The sequence below is a fragment of the Prionailurus bengalensis genome, chromosome D3, assembly GCF_016509475.1.
Source record: "Prionailurus bengalensis isolate Pbe53 chromosome D3, Fcat_Pben_1.1_paternal_pri, whole genome shotgun sequence".
NCBI lineage: Eukaryota > Metazoa > Chordata > Mammalia > Carnivora > Felidae > Prionailurus > Prionailurus bengalensis.
In genome coordinates this window covers 14,731,470-14,754,709 of record NC_057356.1, presented here as the reverse complement: position 1 = coordinate 14,754,709, position 23,240 = coordinate 14,731,470, and the positions used below count along the sequence as shown (strand labels likewise).

The window sequence follows — 23,240 nt, the reverse complement described above, 5'->3', positions numbered from 1 at the left end:
GCTTCGGATTCTCTGTCTCCCTCGCTCTCTGCCCCTCTCTGGCTTGTGCTCTGTCTCTGTCTGTGTCTCAAAAATGAATAAATGCAAAAAAAAAAATTTAAAAACACACACATACACACACACAGGGAATGAATTAATTGCCAGAGACTAAACATCATGCTATTTTGGTTCATTGAACATATGGATTAAAAGGGTTAAATAATCTCGGGGCGCCTGGGTGGCGCAGTTGGTTAAGCGTCCGACTTCAGCCAGGTCACGATCTCGCGGTCCGTGAGTTCGAGCCCCGCATCGGACTCTGGGCTGATGGCTCGGAGCCTGGAGCCTGTTTCCGATTCTGTGTCTCCCTCTCTCTCTGCCCCTCCCCCGTTCATGCCCTGTCTCTCTCTGTCCCAAAAATAAAAAAAATTTTAAAAAAAAGGGTTAAATAATCTTAAGTATTATCTTTATGGTTTAAAAGACTTGAGTGAAGAGCATTTCTCCAATAATTATACTCCAGTAATTAGAACAAACTTAATAAATATCAAAATACACATTTGTGTGTCCCCCCCCACCTTGATTGTTACAATCAAGCAGGCATTATCCTAAATTAGTCAAACTGTAGATATGGAACAGATTACCGTTTTATATAGGAAGTAAATTTACTTTTAAAGGCCATGTGCAACCAATAAGAGTATGACTTGCAATTAACTGCTCTGCCTCCAGAATAAAGATGCCCTGATTTTAGCAGGATGGTTCTATCACACATCAAGCCCCAAAAAATGTAAAGTGGGACACCGAAAAATTTCCTTTGACGTTAGAATTCCAGGTTACTTCTTTCTCTCCAGTCCTCACCTTGAATCTGGTCTTTCCCAGGCCCTGAAGGGACCCTAATCTAATCTTCCCTTTGAGCACAAATGATTTGATAAGTCTAAAAGTATATTCTGACAAAATAAACTTTAAGCATTTCTTTCGTTTTCCCTTGCTAATGTTGCCACCCTGCTCTTTCCAATAACAAGAATAATCACTGGGGCGCCTGGGTGGCTCCATCGGTTGAGCGTCTGACTTTGGCTCGTGTCATGGTCTCAGGGTTCGCAAGTTTGAGCCCCGCGTCGGGCTCTGGGCCGACAGCTCGGAGCCTGGAGCCTGCTTCGGATTCTGTGTCTCCCTCTCTCTTTGCTCGTCCCCGACTCGTGCTCTGTCTCTATCAAAAATAAATAAACATTTAAAAAAATTAAAAAGAAAAACAGAATAATCACCGTATCCTAGACTGTTAGCTCCTCAAGGGCATCTCTCTTCTCCTACCACCCAGCACAGTGTCTGTTACACAGTAAGCATTCAATAAACGGTTTGTGAACTTTTACAGGACACAACTCTACGTACACCTCAGTTTTCAGTTATTCCCAAATGGCTCCAGGACAAACTCTCAATCCAGATTAGGTGTTTCGCTGTCACCTAGCCTGCTTCTCGGCCTCTACCCCACTCCTTAAAATCATGTATGTATGTATGTATGTATGTAGCAGTAGCAAACAGATTTTAATAGCATTCTAACCAACAAAATCTATTCAGTTTTCCAATTAAAAGGTACACTTTTATTTTGTTAAAGTCTAAAGTCACTTACCTTTGCCTGCTGCCGCCTTCTATTAATATAGATCATAAGATTTTAATATATTAAAGTATTCGTTTTCAATTTATTATATTAGACATGCCTAATGAACTCTAATCATCATGGCCCCCTTTTAGGTATTATTTTAAAAGATCATTCTATCTTAATTCCTAAAGTTTTATTTGCCCTTTTTCCTATTAGTTGATGGTAGTTCTTTTTTTTCTTTTTTCCTCTTTTTTAAAAAAAGAACAGCTTTCACCATTTTTGTGGGAGGGAAAAAAAAAGAAATGTCCTTGAGGGGATAGGATGTTCTAGTTTAATTTTCACTTGCTTCAGTGGCCTTTCCTATTATTTTTGCTGAGGAGAGGGGCGGGTTCTTTGACTCTTCAACTCACATTTGGCAAAGTAAAAGTAAATTAACATATGAAGGTAATGTTTCTTAAGCAGGGCAGTCATACAGACCAATCTCTATGGTAACATCTTTATCCTCAGCATGCTAGTCATTTTTGCTCCTTAGTAGCCACCCTCCCAGGTTGAAGAGAGCCTCGTCCATCTTCTTCCCTTCCTCCAGCCCCGGCTGTTGATAGCTACAACTGCTCATGTAGTAATTGAATAATTTTGAAATGAACAGAAACAAAAGGCATAGTAGGTTTGCTGATCCCTTCTGCACAGCGTAAAAAGTGTGGGAGTCTATAAAAAAGCTCCTCATCATCCGATAAAAGCCATTTTTAGATCCTCTTCCTGCCCCCATGTCAAGGTATGCTTGTGTGTCACTATTTTATGACTTCCTTAGAGTACAGAGTGGCAGGTTTTTACGAAATACAGATTCGAATTCTGTTAAATAATATAAGAGAAAATGTCATTTTCTCAGAATCTTCTCAGACCTGATTTCTTCTCAGACCTATATTCTTGAGCTCATTTATTCAGCAGACATTTCCTGAATGCCTACTAAGTGTCAAGCACTAAGGAACTGCTAGGGAGACAGAGTTTTCAAACCACATTTTTTGCTGTCTTCAGAAAGCTCACAGCCTCACACACAGACACACAAGTAAGTATGTGATAGTATGATAAAGATATACCCAAAATACAACAGAGTCCAGAACAGTGGTTTCCAAGAGTTGATTTCAAGTTAACCTGGAAACTCTAAACAAGTGACTACACCATGAATCTTAATTTCAGAAGCATAAATAGATAACTTAGAGAAAAACTTTTAAGTAAAAGTAGAGCCCTCTGTCCAGGGTATAATAGCAAAGTTTGTGCTTCATGCTTCATATACTTGACTATATTGTATAAAAGTTCAATTCTTTTTACTAATGATTTCGAACAAACGTTATGACAGCTTTTTTTTTAATCTGAAAAAGTTTTTTTGTTTTTTTTTTTTACAGTGAAGGAACATTATAAATTTACCTGGTTAACACAGATTTATTTAAAACTGGTCCTCACCCATATTGGTATTTCAAAGAGCAATTTTGTTTATTCCCAGATGATACTGTGTTCAAGATAAATTATAAACAAGGCCTATGATTTATTTGTCTTGGTAAAATAGAATATGATATTTGTTCTTTTTTTTTTTTAAGATTTTATTTTTAAGTAATCTCTTCCCTCAACATGGGGCTCAAATTTACAACCCCATGATCAAGAATCACATGCTCTACCGACTGAGCCAGCCAGGTGCTCCGATATTTGTTCTTAATCTTCTAAAAATCATTATTCAACATCAAAGATGTTGCCCCTCACGTTATTTGTAAATAATATACATCAGTGCCTAACTGCATTAATTAGCAAATTGTCCCTTTCCATTATTAATCTTAAACTGTGTTCAATTCAGAAAGTTTGGGAGTCAGATACGGTGGTCATTTTCAAAGGGACTGCGATTTGAAGGGACAGTATAACCGACAAGACAATACACCCAGTAAAGTTGATAGTTTAATTTATTTGTACTTGCTTCTCAAGTCACATTTCCCTCATTTCAAAATTGCTTCATTGTTTAAGTTGTCTTCAGAATTTTAAACTTGTTTTATGCAATGTAACTGAATACTTTAAAATTCATTTATTCATTCATTGGGACTCAGTCCATGGAGCATGTAACTCTTGGTCTCGGGGTTGTGAGTTCGAGACCCATGTTGGGTATAGAGATAATGTAAAAATAAAATTTTTAAAAAAATGATTTAAATTCATTTTCTTATGCATTTGAAATGGATATCCACTAGTAGGCTAAATTTTACCTCATTTTGTGGTCTCTTGCATAACATTTGAAGACTTTTAGTGTGGTGATATGTTATGAAGCTGCTGTGAAAAACTAAGAATACTTTTAAAAATGAAAAAAATTTTAAGCTGAAATAAAGAATTATACTGTTGACATTATTTACTATATTTGAAGTAGATTAAAATTTTAGACCTATTCTCAGACTAGCTTTTAAAATAGTACTATGTTTAAAATATACCTTAGTGGGTTATTGAATTAACTGCATTTTAACTAAAATCACTATGATTTCAAGTCTTAACTTTCCTGGTGTATCCAGTTTAAAAACTTAGAAAATATAATGTGAGGGGCACCTGGGTGGCTCAGTCGGTTAGGCAGGCGTTCCACCTCGGCTCAAGTCATGATCTCACAGTTTGTGAGTCCGAGCCCCGCGTTGGGCTTTGTGCAAACAGCTCAGAGCCTGGAGCCTGCTTTGGATTCTGTGTCTCCCTCTCTCTCTGCCCTTCTCCTCCTTGCACTCTCTCTCTCTCTCTCTCTCTCTCTCTCTCTCTCTCTGTCTCCCCAAAATAAATATTAAAAAAAAAATTTAAGAGGCGCCTGGGTGGCTCATTCAGTTAAGCATCTGACTTCAGCTCAAGTCATGATCTTGTGGTTCCTGGGTTCGAGCCCCACATCGGGCTCTGTGCTGACAGTTCAGAGCCTGGAGCCTGCTTCAGATTTTGTGTGTCTGTCTCTCTCTTCCCCTCCCCTGCTCGCGTGTGCACGCTCTCTCTCTCTCTCTCTCTCAAAAATAAATAAACATTAAAATTTTTTTTAATTAAAAAAAAGAAATATAATGTGACTTCTAATTTGCTAATAAGCAAGGTCCTAACCCACACGTGTTAATTTTTATCTGAGAGAAGATAGACTAATAGTAGTAAAATTATACACATTTGTGCGTGAATATGTTTCACTTTATTCTGTTCAGCAAACAGTGTAGATTCTGGTGTCACTATTTACCTTTGTAAATCAGGTTATTACAATTTGAAACTTAGCTGCTACATCTCAGTCAGTTTACTTAATGTTAGCTAATTAATAATCACCAAAACTTTGACTTCTTAAGCCCTCCTGTAAAACCACAGGACTCCACCTCACCTGTCTCATCTGCTTAGGGGCAGTTAGAAGCTCCTTGTTTTTCTGGGACTGTAATATTAGGATACACGTAACTTACTAATACACAGTCAGCAATGTGAATGGCGGTAGATCCCAGTGCCTTCCTCTCTAGAACCTTAAACCTAGTGTGTACATCCCACTCTCACACCTGATCTCTCTTTGCCCTATAAAATAAGAGGTTAGATTTCCTGGGAAATAATATAGAAAAGTTTTAATTGGCCTTTCAAGGTTTTTTTCATATAAATCTCAAAAATATGGGTTGAGATATATTTTTAACCTATAGTACTATCTAATAGAACTTCTTGCAGTGATGGAAAGGAACTGTATCTGCACTGTTCAGTATGGTAGCCATAGTTAGTGGCTACCTTGAAATATAACTGGTGTGACCTGGGAACTGAACTTTACATATCTTATAGGACAGCACAATGGTAGCATATCCTTGAATTTGACGTATATGTCCCCAATGGCCTTACAGGTCCCTTCATTATTTAAAAACAAACTAGACCTCAATACAGTAAATTGAAAAAAAAAAATCTCTAGATATAGATGTAATGGCATATACCTTCCCAACATTCTGGAGCATTCTAAATTTATAAAAGGAAAAAGAAAATCAGCCCAATGGTAAATTTAATCTTGGCTCTTGGCTTTTACATAAAAACCTGAATATAAAATTTAATTTCCCTCAAGAATATATGTGTCTTGACTTTTCAAAATTTCAGACTATATAATAAAATTTCGTGTTTTCTAAACCTCTTCAATTTTTGTTTTCTGTTGAAAGAGGAATTATTAAAAAAAAAATTCAAATAGTCATAGACAAAATGCAAAACCGACTTCTCACAAAAGAGAAGTGGATTCTCTTAAAACCCTAGGACAATAAGGGAATTAATTTCTCCTTCCCCTCCTGAACATGTACTATTTAAAAATCCCCCATGGTTGTACATGTTTTTGAGCTATTATTATAGTATCTTTTTCCCTGAAGGGTTAGAGCTACTTACTAACTGACCACTCCATCTTTTATAGAGAAAAGCATCACCCTTTGAAAGCATTTTCCCCTTTAAAACTCATTTAAATTACATTTAAGAAACATCCATTATTACCCTTCCAGGGAATGTTATTTTTCACTGGGCGTTACACCAAGATTAATCATCTCTGCCTATCAAGAAGCATAGATTTGATTAAATCAGCCAAGGGCATTAAATCCCAGCCTCACTCACTCTGGTGACCATACCGAGACTGAGTTGAGGAAGAATTTGTGAAAGTATCATTTGGTTGAAATTGCATGCCTGTCTCTTTAAATCTAAAAAAAAATCCTTTCAGAAGCTGTAGAGAGAAGGTGCTAGAACTGTGTACGATCATGACTGGAAAGCAGGATCCCTCAGTGACTGCCGAATCTTCCCAGCACAAGATAGAGAGGCAGTTCAGCACAAGCCTACACTGGTTCTAGGCAGAACGATGATCCTACCGAACAGATCTCAAATAAAATTAAATTGAGAAAGCAGATCTTTCAAGGGAATGAGGCGGAGGCTCGCTTTTATGTTAAAAGCAACCAGCATCCTCCTTGCTAGACATGGACATGACATTTTTAAAGGAATTATTTGGTTACAGCGTTTTAAGCAAACCGTTCTAAGGAGTCTGTACATTGCATTGTTTTTTCTATTCTTTTTTTCTTTTGCATATATGTAATTCTGGAGGTAAAGAAAAAGCCTGCCAGGGATTCAGAAGGCATCCCACTAGCGATCAGCTGACATTCCTAACTGAAGGCTGCAATGTGTTGCTTATTCATTTTGTACCGTGGGAGCTGCGGGGACTAGCAGAGAGCTAAACTATGCATTTCAAACAGCAGTGCTTGTGCAGAAAGAGGGGTGAGAGAGAGGCAGCCGGCGAGGAAAGAGCACAGCTGGACTTTCTCCTTGTTTTTATCCATTTCTGCAGGATCATGTATTCATAAGGGATGAGGCGGGCCACGGCGATCCCAGGCCTGAGCCGCGGCCTACCCAGTCAGTTCAGAGCCAGGCCCTCCACTACCGGAACAGAGAGCGCTTTGCCACGATCAAATCAGCATCTTTGGTAAGCAAACACCCCTCTACCCACCTTCCCTTCCTTCCCCTCCTCCCCATCTGGCAGCCTCTCGCCCTCCCTGAGCCTCTCTCGGCTTCATGGATGGGAGGAAAGGAGTCAAGAATGTTTTCTCCCTCCTAATAATTTTATTCATTTTAGAAAAAATCTGTTGGCATGGCAACCTGATCTCAGATATTTTAGCATTGTCTACGGCATGGAAAAAAAAAAACCTGTGTGTGTGTGTGTGTGTGTGTGTGTGTATTTATATATGCTGTATATGCAAAATAAAAGGCCTTTGAGATGAAGTTGCTAACCTATCCAATTTTTTAAAAGCTATTTGTCTTTTCATTGAAATAATAACGCTAAAAAAAATTTTTAAAGGTGTTTGATGTATGTGTATGCAGGGCACTATGCTTCTTTTTGTATAGATGCATGTGTGTCTGTAATGTATACACACACATCAAAAGGTAAAACACAATATATTTTTTCAAATATATCATTGCTGGTTAATGGATGTAATTGTAGAAAATAAGATACTAGCTTCCCAGGGCCGAGTTGCTGGTTCGTTCTGGTTCATTCATTTATTTATTGCAACAATGGTAGTGGCTGCACTTCCCCATTTAACCCCTGAAGAATTCCGTGGCACCAATAAAGCAAGAAGGGCTTTGTAGGAGAGGATAGGGGTGGTTGTGGAAGAAGGGATACTGTAGGATCCTTCAGCATTTTTACTATTGCAAATGTGATTGCTGGATGCCCTTGTAGTAGCAAAAGGGGTGTGTGCTGGAAGAGTTAGTTTTCATGCCTCCTCCCCTTGGCCCCCCACGCGTGCGCGTGCGCGCTCACATACTCACACACACACACACCGCTTCACCCTTGGCACTCTAAACTCTCTTTAATCTTTTGCTTCTGAATCTCACTTCACGGCCAAAAAATTACTGAAATATTCATTGTTTTGCCCAGATTGATGCTAGAGGTCACATGGGCAGAAAGAGTTAGTGTGTACTGCCTGGCTATTACATTTAGAACCTATGATGACATCATCCGAGGCCGACCCAGAAATTGTTTTTCTTGTCCTATTTTTTAAACCTGATTTCCACTTTTATCTCTCAAGTCTTTCAAAAGCTTCGATTATCTTTGGAATGGATAATGGATTATCATCTTAAAATAAATAAATAAATATAAGGAAAATGGAAGTTAAAGCACCTACATATGGCTGTGCCTGCTGCTGTCTAAAAGCAAGCAATTTAATTGAGACTCCTTATCAGTAAGCCTGCCTTTAAGTTCCTTTGTGTGGAAGTTTCTTGTAATCTCCTTAATGGGCAATTTTTCATTTAAATGAATGTTATACTGTGTAATAGAGATCTAAAAATGTCCATTCTGTGATTGCTAATGATTGCTAAGCACCTAAAAGACATGCTTTTGAGTCTACATAAAGCATCATGAATTTATTAATAAATAGCTTCACGTTATGATACCTGACCAAAAAAATATGTTATTTATGTAATATTATTACTTACCACCGACTCTAGTGAGACTTGTATGTCTATCCAGACATGCTCATGTTGAAATAAGAGGAGAAATGGTGAACAGCCACTGAGACTCAGAGCACCAGAAGCAGGTTTTGAATATGAAACAAACATTATACCAAGTGGATTTCCCCCCGTCTGGGACAGATTCTCTCCTTTTGTCACCTGCCACACCCTCATTCTCACATCACATATTCATGACCTCTCCCACCTCTGAGTGTGATGTTACTACTGCCATGCCACAGTGGTCTGAAGTTCACATTTGTGCCTATCAGCCATTGCAGTCGTCTTCTCTGCTTCCCTACTAGGCCACCTCAGGACTATGGGCAAAGTCCTCAGGAACCACTCTGAATCCTATAGGCTTCCTAGTGCCCAGACAGAGAACAGCTGAGATCAGTCTCTGATGGACTTTGGATTTGCTAAAAGGCTCCCTGCCCCTATATTAAGTGAAAAACTGAGTAGCTGGTAGGCTGTTGCAGTAGCCGCAAGATAAGTTGTTGTATGCAGAAAGCCCTCTCCAAATGTAATGCTTTGGGAGGCATGGTGGGATTGATGGAAGTTTATTAGAGGTCAGTGGTATTTGCATCCAATGGTTTTTAAAGAAGAAAAATGAATGATTAGAAGGGGAAAGTGGTATGAAAGTGGTCACACAGTTCCATGTCTCATTTTGGACAATCTAATTATTGGTATGGATATTTCAATGTATCTTACCAAGTACTACAGTTCTACAACCTATGTTGTTTTAAAGGTTAATTCCAATAGTCCAATAGGAATATATAAGTCAGGACACTGGAATATCAAAAAGAAGTATCCAAATTTTAAGAGTAGATCATGAACCCTACTGCTTTTCATGGATCTCAGCTCAAAGGAAAAGGACTAAAGTTACTTAAATGACATAAAGGTAGGAGCAAGATGCTGAGAAAATGAAAGTCCAGTATAATGAACAATCAAGTCATTGTTGAAACCTCCCTTCACTTCCCATGATTGGTAGCAATACTATGTTGATTGATTGATTTTGGTTTAACTCTTTACAGTCTTCTAAGTAGAAGTGCTGGCAAGTCACAGAGTGATTCAAAAGTGAACAGCAAAAAGAAAAAGGAATTTAGAAATTATTTTTTCAATTAATACATAAATAAATAGATAATGAGTTTATATTTCAGACAGACTTGCAAACTGACAAAAATTTTTATATTCATTAAATTTGTTTTATCAGCCTACCTCTTCTACATAAACCTAAAAGAGGCCTACACCTGTGGTTTTTGCCCTTGGCATTTTTTTGTACATTGTGCTTTTGAATGGGGTTATTGACCAGTGTATGCAGTCCATGGGCTACAGGCTTTTACTGCTAGATGTTTGTACCATTTGGGCCCCTTAACACTGAGATTTTTGTGTTCTTATGCACCGCTGCACAATTACGTTTGTAACAAAGGAAAAGCAAGGACTGTGAACCTAGACAGCAGAAGAAACCCTGAGGAAACTTTAGAATCAGGTATATTTGTATTATAATCATTGAAGGGCAGAGATGATTGACTTTATTTTGAAAAACTAGGAAAAAGAAGGGCATATCATGGAACCTTTTTTATTTCATCCTTTCTTTTTCTTCTCCTGTAAGAAAGTTCATATTCGACTGATTCATTATCTGGAGAAAGGAGTTGTTTGTATAGTTCTTCAGAATTTCTCATCTGATTTATTGGGCCTTTGAAATGTGCCTTCCTTAAGCTTTTATTACTGGTGAATGGAGATCCTAATATTTTAATTGGATTAGTAACCCATGAGAGTGTTTTCAGCTGTTGTTACATCTGATGTCATTTCTTAAAATTTCATAATGTCCTGGGTCATATGGTAGTTCCTTCCCATAGTCGATGTTAATATAAAGAGCACCAAGCCCATATCTATCAAACAATTCAGATTTTGGTCTTCTGAAGGAATTCTCACTGGAATGAGTGGTCTTACTACACAGGTAAATGTATGTTAGAATACACATTTGGGCCGGGGGCCTGGCTAGCTCAGTTGGTAGAGGATGTGACTCTTGATCTTGGAGTCGTGAGATCAAGCCCCATGTTGGGCGTAGAGCCTACTTTAAAAAAAAAAAAGGAAGAAGAAGAAGAATACACATTAGGGACAGGGGCACAAAACTCTTAGTTTCTAATCTCTAGGAAAGCGTGTAGACAGAAATGATTATTGTTCTATCCATGCAAACAAATATGGATTCTTTTACTTTCGTTTTACCAGATTTAATAGAAAAGCTCTTATAAAAATGGAGTTTTCATTTTGATTTTAAAAATGCAACCTAATTTTCAGCTAATTATAGAATTGGATACCTGAATGAGCTTGATAGACGAGCATAAAAATATTAGCGCCTCTGCAGTAAATGCTGTTTCACCTTTCATCAGCCCCACTGTTCTGTTTCTAAATGCTTGAAGATGTGTCCTCTTCCTGGATAGTAGAAGTGTACCAGAGGATGCTTATCAGAATGTTGTGTAGCTCCTCTTTCCTTTCTCTCGGCTTCTCAATCTCACTAAGATCATTACTGATACCATTTTTCACTTATGCTGCCCAGTCTATATGCCCAACTCCCATGACCAAACTCTCTGAATAAGCATGTTGAATGAATGAATGAACAAGTGAATGAGTGAAGTCTCTTCCAGTTCTGCTATCACAGGAGAATTTGGATTTGCAGGTGTACATTTCAAAGTTCTTCATGCCAGTGTTTATGTATAAGGCAGAATTGCCTATTATCCATCATCAATTTTGGTATGAACTTAAAACGTTTTTTCCCTAGGTATTCTAAAGAGGGGGGTGTCAAATTTCTAATGTCAAAATGTGACCCGTTGTATTATTTTTTAAGAATTTGCTATAAATTTCATTTATTCTAAGAGCTGAGGTGACCAGTTTTTATCATAAATATCATATGTATTATTTTGATTGCATAAGTTGGCTTTGATTTCTTAAGAGGGTAACATTACCAGCCACCATACTTTTCTTTTATGTTCAGGAAGTTGTTTATTAGCCCTCTAGTGCAGTGTTCTGAACTTGGTAGGCAGATAGCACACTTTGGATGAAGTAGTGTGTTTTAGGTCCAAATTTTTGCTGGAATTAAATAAGGTAGATGGAATGACTGTAGAAATTTTCCAGAAAAAGTGCAGTCTAACTTTATGGCTCTTAACTTTTATATATTACTCCAGGTACGTGAAATGGTTAATAATTCAGTTTCATAAATTATACATACTTATAAGCCACAATCTGGATAAAACCAGTACAGTTTTATTGTTAGACTTCCCCTTTCTCTTGGATCTACTTGTTCTGATCTATGTCCGCATCACTGGAAATGCTTGGTGGAGGGAAACAGAGACATACTGCTCAGACCCTGGCAGGACAAGAAAGAGAATCAGCATATATCAGACATCTGTGTGTCAGACACCTTGCTGGGCACAAGTGTTATCCCACTAGTGATCTCATCATAGCAGTGGCTCCTCTTGGGAGACTTCAAGATGCTAAGTAATTTGGCCAAGGTCAGTTATATAGTAAGGGAGAGAATGAGATTTGTGTCCAAGGACCCTACTGGGCATGGCAAGATGCTACTGCCCACTATTAGTCAATCACAGTTTTGAAACTAGCATTATAAAAACTACTACAGTCACTACATTCCTATAACTTTCTTTCATTTTCAGACTTATTCAGCTTGTAACTTAGACTTACCACTCTCTCCAGCTTTGACTTTTGGGGGTGTTGATTCCTTCCATTACTTAATAACAGAAAGTTCATTCTTTTCTGCCTTGATGAGGTAGATTTCCTCAGGCAATTCAAGAACCATAGGATCTCAGTTCAAATCCTAGGCTTTATAAAAATTAAAGAGGCAAATTGCATGTGAAAGGACATTGTAAACTGTACAGCATGATAAAATTTAAAATTATGAGTGATTTTTTTGTTCTGATCAAATAGTATATTCGTAAGACACCCAGTATAAACTTAAAACATGCAGGTGTACATAACTGTAGATAAAAATATTTTTGTGTATCACATTAGACTTCATACATAAAACATCTGGCCATACTTTTATTTAAATTTGTCTACTTTGCTTGAGTATGGAATTCTAAAACTCAGTATCTCTCTATGTGCCTAAGAAGGCAGTCACGTCAAAACGTAGAAAGTTTTGTTGCAACAAATGGAAGGCGATATTAGGAGTTTAAGAAGGTGATTATCCAAATTTCAGGAAGCATTTAGAAGCAATGTGTTTCTCCAGAACCTCAGTGATGTAAATGATAGCATGTTGAGCTTTGTAATTTGTCTTTGCCACATACTTGTGTGATCTGGTGTGCAGTGTGGCCACCCTTTTCACAGGCAGTCACTCACCAGTTAGGATAGAAAATGTTCCCGACACAACTCATTTCCGTTTTATCTTTAGGTGCCTGGTTTAGGGAAACACCCATCCTGAGACTATTTGACCACAAGCTAGTCAGACATCCTGCTGGCAAGTTTTAAATGTGTCATGATAGCTTTAGGGTGTGCCATGCCCCAGCTTTGGGAATCTGATTAAAGAAGGAATACTAACGCGAAAAAATAAGTTTAGGGATAATACATATCTCAAATGCAAATTACCCTAGAACAGACACTTTACTGCCATAGTTGTATGAAAAACAAGTAAATTCAGAAAGGACTAAATGGGATACTTTCTGTTGATTGGAATTGTTGTTTCCTGATAGTTGAACTTCAGAAAGGCACAAACATGAGGAAGTGAAATATACACATATATTCCAAATGACTTCTTTCTTTCCTTTTATCATGAAATAGTCCATTAAAAAGAAACATGATATTGTGATGACAAAATAAATTCCCTTTAGAGTGTTAGGTGCCCCTTTGGTGATGCTGTCCCTTTTTTTTGGTCTTGAAATATCTTCTGCTCTTATGTTCTTCATACTTTAAAGAGGGTTGTCCTTTAGAAAAGAGAAATGAATATGAAACCTAGTGTTAGTTTCAGCTGGAAAGGTTTCAAAGTTCGGCTAATGTTTAATGGTATACTTTGATAATACTATCCAGTTACAGAACAGCACTCTCTTGATAGTAAGGACTCAGTCTGGTATGCAGGGACACCTTCTGAAAGGAGCAAAGAAACAAACTGTTCTTTGTACAAAATGCACTTTGACCTATAAACTGAAAATAGTAAAGAGAATTAATAGCACAAAAATTTCTAGTAAAACTTGTTTAAGGGTTAGGTTGGGGAGAATTGGCTTATAGTAGATAGGAGTGACTAAATTACTAGTGAAAAACAAAGCTGAAGTTATAATTTTGTAATTAATTTTTTTCCCTAAAACAGGAAAGATGAGAATGAAGTGAGCAGAGAATCTAACAGGAAAATAAAGAGGGGTGACATATTGAAGGAAGGAGTGGAAAATCAGAAAAGGTTTAATAGAAAGACACAAGAGATGCCCAAACTTATATTTGCAATCTTGAGTTTCTTGAATATTCACTTGAGTGAAGGAAAAATTACTAAGAAAAGTAGCCACCTAAAAATTATAGAAATGCTTTCTCTTCTTTAGGAGAGCAAGTAAATAAATATATTGTAATTTGCTAACATCTCTTCTGGGGGAAGGGGAGGTGGAAGATAGAGGATTTAAAAGAAGAGAGTGTGCTCTCTCTCTCTCTCTCTCTTCCTCTTCCTCTCTCTCCTTTCACCTTCCATGTCTCCCTCCTCTCCTTAATTCATATTAAGAATCAGGAATAAATCTTGTTCAACTTTAGGAATATACTCAAAATTCCTATTAGAGACATGATCTTTAAAAACAAGCAGTCGGATATGATGCAGTGGTTCTCAACCAGAGGGATTTTGCCCCCCAAGGGACATTTGTCAATGTCTGCAGACATTTTTTATTGTCTTGACTTGGAAGGTGTGCTGGCATCTAGTGGGTAGGCCAGAGATGCTGTTAAATATCTTACAATGCAAGGATAGCCCTTCAAAGAATCATCCAGCTCATTGTCAATAGTGTTGAGGTTGAGGAATCCTGGTGTAGTAGAAATAGCATAACTCTGGAACCTGACAGACCTGGGTCTGAATCCCAGCTCTGTGCCTTACTAGCTATATGACCTTGAGGATACATATCCTGATATATCAAAAATATGTAAATATAGTTCGGCTGAACGAATAAACGAACTCCCTCAAGTCTCAATTTCTTCATCTACAAATTGGGGGTGGTAACACCTACCTCATTAATGAGTAACATGAGTGCGTGAATGAGATGGTTTTCAGGATTAGGGATCAAGAATATAAAGAGCATACAAAATAGCACCTGGTACAGGTGAGCATTCAGCCAATAGGTAAGTTGATGGTGGCAGTGATAGAATTATGCCTGAGGGCTCCTCTACTTTGCCTGAAAGTTTGTCTTCCGTGAATCTGGTTACCTGAGTTCTGTTCCCCGACCCAAATCAGGTTACACGACAGATCCATGAGCATGAGCAGGAGAACGAGTTGCGGGAACAGATGTCAGGTTATAAGCGGATGCGGCGCCAGCACCAGAAGCAGCTGATCGCCCTGGAGAACAAGCTGAAGGCTGAGATGGACGAGCACCGCCTCAAGCTACAGAAGGAGGTGGAGACGCATGCCAACAACTCGTCCATCGAGCTGGAGAAGCTGGCCAAGAAGCAAGTGGCTATCATAGAGAAGGAGGTCAGTGTGCACGCTCGTGCCTTGTGCTGTAACCGGGCCAAGCCTGCTCCAGTGGCATCACGCGAGCAGGAGGCAGGAGAGGTGTGCTTTTTGGTGTTGGAGGGACAATGTTGCTTTGTGGTGATACTTAAGAGGAGTTAGGTTTTGTGGGGCTACTTAAAATCGTCAATAAAAGTTAGAACACTTACTGCAGGTATATGTTACGTTCTTGTCTATGCAAATGCATTCTGGGAGTCAATCCCTTGAGGGGGTCTGGGTACAAATAAAAAGAAACAAGGGACTTCTACCCTACAGAAACTTGCAGAGTTAAGACCTGCCACTGTGCCTGCCATACCCACAGTCCTCTTCAAAAGAAAACTGCCCTACAAATAGTCCCTTTTAGTGGTGACAGTCCCTGGCTTCACTGGACTAGGAATGGGCACCTGACCAATGGCAGCGAGTAATTAACCTGGCTATTGCTTACATCTTCTAGGAAACATCTCTCTTCCCCATCCAGGTCCTAAACCAATTTTTAAAACAGAGGAGAGAGTAAGGCAGAGAATCAAAATATGACTTTGATTACTGCTAAGTGTTAAATGGGAGAAGTGATTTATGTCTGAAGGGAAATGCATTAATAATACTGGACAAAACTAAACAGACTCACCTATCTAGGCACTGGAAGCACTAAACCAGTCGCCTTCCATGCCACCCCCTGTAAGACTTACATAGTGTGGGAAAGCAGGGGTGAACGTGTGCTCTCTGGGAATGGAGTGACTGGGGACAGAGTGCCAGGGGTGTCTCAGTAATTAAGCTCTTCTCCACATGGAAGGGAACATCAGAACTGCAGAAGCAGCTTTCCCCCAACAGCCATCAAGCTGTGAGGCAGCCTGGCCTGAAAAACCTCTGCCCAAAAACAGGGATGATATTGGTTAAATAAACCAGTCAGACTCTTTCTTGGGGATTTGGTTTGGTAAAGATGTAGAGAGAGTTGTTAATAATGGGAAAACTGTTGATAATGGAAGCTAAAGGTGAAAAGATACATAAAAAGAACCATGAAGCATAATCCCTTCTCTGTCTCCTAAGTACCTCATCTTACGTATGTGCTGATATAATGGTCCCCTGACACACAGATTTGGTAACTTTCAGGAGCCAACGTTTTTTGGGTTATCTTTTATTTGGTCTGTGTTCTATCCATTTGGGAGCCCTCAAAATGTCCCAGTGTCTGACTGTTGTGGATTGTAGCAGGTACCTAAGAAAACAAAGTATTATTAGCTTTGCCTATTGTACTAGAGATGACTCTACCCAGAAATCCAATAGTTGAAATAATTAATCAATTAGAGTTAGGTTCTTGGAAGAAAACTGGCCATAGTTACTTATCCATTTTTATAATTTAACCTGTGAGCTACCTACAATACAAAAAGAAAAAAAAACAACTTTTATTATAATCCTTAGTTCACTTTTCATCCCATGTATTTTGTGTGTGTTCAATAAAACATGTTTATGGCTTACCTTCATATTTTTCCCATAGTTGGGAATGTTTTTCAATGGTAAACATTTCAATTTTTTTTAAGATACAAGAGAATCAGAGCAGGCATTTCCTTATTTTGTTTTTTATTCTTTGTTCACAAAACATTACATTATTCAGCGCTTATGGACTCTTTTCATGCATTGGAGAATATAGACAACTGAATTCTGTGTGAAGAACAATTTATCCTAGATTGTATATGTCATTTTATCAGGCAAAGGTAGCTGCAGCAGATGAAAAGAAGTTCCAGCAACAGATCTTGGCCCAGCAGAAGAAAGATTTGACAACTTTCTTGGAAAGTCAGAAGAAGCAGTATAAGATTTGTAAGGAAAAAATAAAAGAGGTAAGAGTACCAATAATTGTCATCACCAATTTGCCATTAGAGTGCTTTGAATTTAAGGGCCTCCTGGCTGGCTCAGTCGGTGGAATATGTGATTCTTGATCTCTGGGTTATAAATTCACACCCCATGTTGGGTGTAGAGATTAGTTAAAAATAAAATCTTTAAAAAAAAAAAAAAAAGAATGGTTGGAACTTAAAATTGATTAACCTTACATTGTGATCAACAGTCTAAATCATTGAGTCTTTTTTTCAATAATTTTTTTAGTGTTTATTTATTTTTGAGAGAGAGAGAGACAAAGCGTGGGGGGGGGGGGGCAGAGAGAGAGGGAGACACAGGATCCGAAGCAGGTTCCAGGCTCCGAGCTGTCAGCACAGAGACCAAAACAGGGCTCGAACTCTTGAACCGTGAGATCATGACTTGAGCCGAAGTCAGATGCTTAACCGACTGAGCCACCCAGGAGCCCCTGATTCTCAAACTTTTATCACCTAAAGGGATTATTAAAATGGATTGCTAACTCACCCCTAGATTTTCTGATTCAGTAGGTCTGGGTGGAATTTGAGATGTGCATTTCTAACAAATTCCCAAGTGATGCTGATGCTGCTAGTCCAGGCATCAGATTTTTTTTTTATGTTTATTTATTTATTTTTGAGAGACAGAGGAGAGAGAGTGAGCACAAGTGGGGGAGGGGCAGAGAGAGAGAAAGAGAGAGAGAGACAGAATCGAAAGCAGGCTCCAGGCTCTGAGCTGTCAGCACAGAGCCCGACATGGGGCTCTAACCCACAAACCTTGAGACCATGACCTGAATCGAAGACGAAGTCAGATGCTTAACTGACTGAACCAACCAGGCTCCCCCAGGCATCAGATTTTAAGAATCATTGATCTAACTCTAAACCATTCTTGCCGACTTCCAGTTTATTCTTCAGCCACTTCAGCCAGCGTGATCTTTTCAAACCATAAGTCTCATCATACAACCTCATGATTGTAACAGTCCGTTAGCTTCCCGTTGCTCTTAGGATAGATCAAAATACTAGAAATCCCGAAGTGATCAGCTGCTAGCCTCCCCTCCAGTGTTGTCTCACACCGCTGTTCCCCCACCTGTTTTCTCTGCCCCTGACTCTTCACTGCTCCTGCCACTATGGTCACCTTTTGGTTCTTCAGATGTATCAAGTTCCACTTTTCTCCAAGATCTTTGGAGAAGACTGTTTCTTCTACCAGGATGTTCTCTCCACCCCCACCCTCGAACCCCAATCTTTCCCTCCACTGTTAATTCTTACTCCCCTCCTTGTAAGACTTAGGATTGTTTATTAATACCTTAACTTAAACATCATTTCCCCAGGGAAGCGTTTCCTGACTGCCTCAACCGAGACAGGTGCCTCTGATTTCATAACATTAGTTTTCAGTTATCCTTTTTTTTTTTTTTTTTTTTGCCCATGATTGTATCCCTGCACCTGGTACATGTGAATCTCTGATAAATGAATGATTGATTCCTGAAAGTTTGGTTGTGGACCATTAGTGGACATGGAGAGTCCTCCTGGGGAACTGCAATGTGACCTGAAAGCTCACATCTCTTCAGTTCTCCCACCAGTGCTTATAGGTGAACTGCCTACAATTCCCTAGACTTTCCTTCTCATAAGACTTAGGATTTCTAATTTGTAGACTACTGGTGTATTAAGGTTTAATAAAATTCAGTATGGGACATTCTTTCAGTTTGTAAAATAATTTATTTGAGCTCATAGTCTCCATTAACAATATGGGACTTAGCAAGGCTCCTCTCCAATTCTTTTTTAATTAGGAAGTGAAAGCAAGTGGGTGAGGGTGAGCCTCAGGATCTTTAGTCCTGCCCAGATGAGCCACTGGTGATTGTTGGGACTGACAGAATTTTGTATTTAATCCCCACTGCCTAACTGGGAAAAATCTCTGACACTATAAGGTCTAGAAAACCAGACTGGGGGTGCCTGGGTGGCTCAGTCAGTTAAGCGTCCAACTTCAGCTCAGGTCATGATCTTCCGGTTCATGGGTTTGAGCCCCGCATCAGGCTCTGTAGTAACAGCATGGAGCCTGGAACCTGCTTCAGATTCTATGTGTGTCTCTCTCTCTGCCCTTACCCTGCTCATGGTCTGTCTGTCTCTCTCTCTCTCTCAACAATAAACATTAAAAAATTAAAAAAAAAAAAGAAAAGAAAAGAAAACCAGGCTGTAGGAAGAAATAGCCTAACTAAGAAGGTTCATATTCTGTCTATTTTCTCTGAGTTATTGCTTGAGCCTAATTATTACATCATGATGGAAAGATGTTACTGGATTACAGGATAACATTGACTTTTCCCTAAGAAATTTGAAATGTTCTCATTTGCAGTTACATTCTGATGTCTAACACTATGCATTTACTCACTTTCTGCGGCCACACTTTGTGACTGCAGCCACCATTTTGAACTTTTATAACACTAAGGTATCTGGAAATTGCATGAACTCAGCCTGTAGAAGATTCTCCCACAGAACAGCATTTGAGAATCCTCACTCAGTCCTCAGGCATAGGCTATTTTTGGTATTCAGATTTATGAGTGCAGGAAACCACAGGCCTAAACTTATAAGTCTTTCAACATGCTCATGAAGAAAAACAAGCCTAAACTCAGTTTGAGATAGCCTCAATAAGCCTTTCTGTGCAAGGCTAATCCCCCTTATGAAGTAAAGCTTAGTTCTATGTAAGGTGGCACGTATATTTAGATATTGATATATTAAAGGTATTGCCCTTGGAGTGACAGAACAATCTCCATTATCCTCACTATTTGATAGATGACAGGGGTGTGAGCGATACAGGATGACAGACGGTCCAGAAATAATTTATTCTTTTTTTTTTTTGATAAACAATAACATTTTATAATAACAGTTTCTAGTATTTGTAAAATGCTAGAAATTTGTAAACTTTTTATGTTGAGACAATTATAGATTCACATGCAGTTGCAAGAAACAATGCAGAGAGATCCAGTATACCGATTACCCAGTTTCCCCCACTGTAATATCTTGCTCAAGTGTAATGCAATATCACAAACAAGACATTGACATTGATAGTCAAGACACAGAACATTTCTACCACCACAGGGATCCCTCATGTTGTATGTTAAAGCCACACTCACTTCCCTACAGAAAGAATTTATTCTTGATTTTAGAGTGAGGTTTGCTTGTTTTTGTTTTTTGTTTTTTTGTTTTGTTTTTGTTTTTGAGAGAGAGAGAGAGAGTGCTCGAGTGAGCAAAAAAGCAAGCCCAAGCGAGGGAGGGGCAGAGGGAGAGGGAGAGAACTCCAAGCTGGCTCCACACTCAGCACACAGACTGACGCAGGACTCAATCCCACAGTTGTGACATGATGACCTGAGGCAAACTCACGAGTCATACACCCAACCGACTGAGCCACGCAAGTGCCCCGGGAGAGCGTTTTCACGGTCACATTTGGATTTGGGTGTGCAATGTAGTGGTTAATGCCAAACCTAGTAGTGAAGTCATGGCATCAGGAGACGAGTCACCCAGCCTCGCTGATGTGATCCCAGTTTACTCCATGCTCCATGCAGCCTGCTGTCTTGTTGACTCTGCTATTTCACTCAAGACTTCACTAGAACAGGAAAGTTGAAAATTGATTTACAAGGACTTCTTGTTTAAGGGCAAACATACTGTAAATAGTGTTGATGTCCATATCACAAAACATCAGGTAAAATAGATATTGGCATTTGAAGGAGATTTTCACTGAGCAGTCAGCCAAATCTTACAGATCAAGCTGTCGGTATGAACAATATGAACAAAAAAGAGTGCACTGTGCTTTCTCTAAAAATGGTCTTCTTGCTTCCTCCATAGAGGAAAGTAACATCTTAAGGGTTCCAATTCCCCGCTTTCTTCTCTTTACCCTTATGGTCCAGAGTAGTTATGAATTTTGTCGTTTTGGAAATGGTTCATTTACCCACTCATACCAAGTAAAGGATACTTTTTTCCTGGGGCACCTGGGAGGCTCAGTCGGTTAAGCATCTGACTTTGGCTCAGATCATGATCTCACAGTTCGTGGGTTCAAGCCCTGCATTGGGCTCTGTGCTGACAGTGCAGAGCCTGCTTGGGGTTCTCTCTCTCTCTTTCTCTCTGCTCCTCCCCCGTGCATGTGTGCATTCGCTCTCTTTCTCTCAAAATGAACAAACAAACTTAACAAAAAAAGGAATGCTTTCTGAAATTCACACTAGAGACATTTGCAGGGTTACCTCCTGTCTGTGAAATCTGTCTGCTTCTCCCAGCCTTGTCTTCTTTACTCTTGCTCCACATGGCAGCAGGTTATCTTTTCAAGATGCATCTCATCCTGTCACTCCCACATGTATAAAACCCTTTTCTCCTGTGCTACAGGTCAGTGTCCTTAACTTGGCCTATGAGGCCTCTGAGGGTCCTGCTTCATCTCATGTCACTCTGCACCCACCACCCTGGGCCTTCTCTCCGCTCCTCAGTTGCACCATGTTTCAAATAACCCACCTGATTTAGCACATGCCGTTTCCTCTGCCCAGAGTTTTCTCCCTTCTCCTCTTTCATTGGTTAGCTCCTACAAGTTTTCAGTTTAGTTGTTACCAAGATCCAATATATTCTTTAAAAAAAAAAATCTTTTAATGTGTGTTCATTTTTTGAGAGACAGAGATGGAGACAGAGTGCAAGCAGAGAGAGAGGGAGACACAGAATCCCAAGCAGGCTCCAGGCTCCGAGCTGTCAGCATACAGAGCCCGACGCGGGGCTCGAACTCACAGACCGTGAGATCGTGACCTGAACTGAAGTCTGGCGCTTAGCCGACTGAGCCACGCAGGCGCCCCTCAAATAGGTTCTTTTAAATGAACATCCTGGTAGACCCAAGTCCTCCGCCCGCACGGCAGCTGTGGCAGTAATTTTCGGTTCATTTCTCTGGTTCTTTGATTAATTACTGATTCCACATTGTGGCGCCCCACGGTGGTGGTTATCGTGTTCTTTTGCTCACCGTTGCCTCCTTGCGCCTTGCACAGTGCCTGTCACATGATGAGAACTCAGTAAGTGTACGTTGATTGAATGAGGGAGCCGGTTATTTCCGAGGCTGAGAAGCCAGAGACCTGGGAAGTAGCAGGCCTCCCTGGCCCTTAAATAATCAGTAAACACAAGTTGGGAGAGAAGGATTGCAGCACCAAGTATTCCTGTCCTTGTTCTCAGTTGCTCTCCCAGCAATTTCATCTACAATATTGTAAGAAACTGTCAGTTCCTTTGCTCGATGAGACCAGCAAGTTTTCTGTTTTGTTTTGTTCCTCTTTTTGTGAAGGAGATGAACGAGGACCATAGCACACCCAAGAAAGAAAAGCAAGAGCGGATATCCAAGCATAAAGAGAACTTGCAGCACACGCAGGCTGAAGAGGAAGCCCACCTTCTCACCCAGCAGAGACTGTACTACGACAAAAACTGTCGTTTCTTCAAGCGGAAAATAATGATCAAGCGGCACGAGGTGGAGCAGCAGAACATTCGGGAGGTATTTATTACATTCGTAACCGCCATCCCTGACTTACGAGACAGTGAGCTTTGTGAGGATCATCCCTGTCTGTTTGTCCGGCCTTATATCCTTCACGTTTATAGTCTTTTTTTTTTTTTTTTTTTTTTTTAATGTTTACTTATTTTTGAGAGACAGAAAAACAGAGTGCAAGCTGGGGAGGGGCGGAGAGAGAGAGGGAGATGCGGAACCCGAAGCAGGTTCCAGGCTCCGAGCTGTCAGCACAAAGCCTGACATGGGGCTCGAACCCGCAAACTGCGAGATCATGACCTGAGCCGAAGTCGGACGCTCAACCGACTGAGCCACCCAGGCACCCCGTGTTTATAGTCTTTATTGCCGTGCCTGACCCAAAGCAGGTATGCAAAAGTAGTCAGGGAATGAATTCACCACTGAGTAGAAGAAGAAAGCCCGTTTACAGAACGAGGAATCAACATTTTCCAAATAAATGTCACGGTTTTATCGAACACCTATTATAAGCTGTAGTATGCGGTGGAGAATCAAAAGAAGTAAAATAGAGAATTTCTGCCTTCAGCCTGTGTGTCAAACAGTTGTGTTTTTGTGGCTCCACATGAAACACAAAGTGACGGTATGATGCTCTACAGTTAAGTCATTCAGGCATCCGGTGCCACCTTAGTGCCAGGCGTTGTGCTGGTGATGCCAGGACTGCGGAGTTGTTGTGTATACATCCCGCCTTCC

At 39.7% G+C, this 23,240-nt stretch overlaps 1 protein-coding gene across 4 annotated transcripts in view; it reads left to right on the top strand.

Moving 5' to 3' along the window:
• The window catches only part of TAOK3 (TAO kinase 3), a 183,702-nt gene that overhangs the window by 142,856 nt on the left and 17,606 nt on the right, over window positions 1-23,240 (top strand). For 3 of the 4 annotated variants that reach the window (XM_043557718.1, XM_043557721.1, XM_043557719.1), the window contains exons 14-17: window positions 6,870-7,004; window positions 14,946-15,182; window positions 16,901-17,029; window positions 22,323-22,526. In XM_043557718.1, coding sequence (XP_043413653.1) covers window positions 6,870-7,004; window positions 14,946-15,182; window positions 16,901-17,029; window positions 22,323-22,526 — 705 coding nt within the window. Of the gene's footprint in view, window positions 1-6,284; window positions 6,629-6,869; window positions 7,005-14,945; window positions 15,183-16,900; window positions 17,030-22,322; window positions 22,527-23,240 lie in introns of those variants that run through there. The other variant, XM_043557722.1, reaches the window with a different exon arrangement.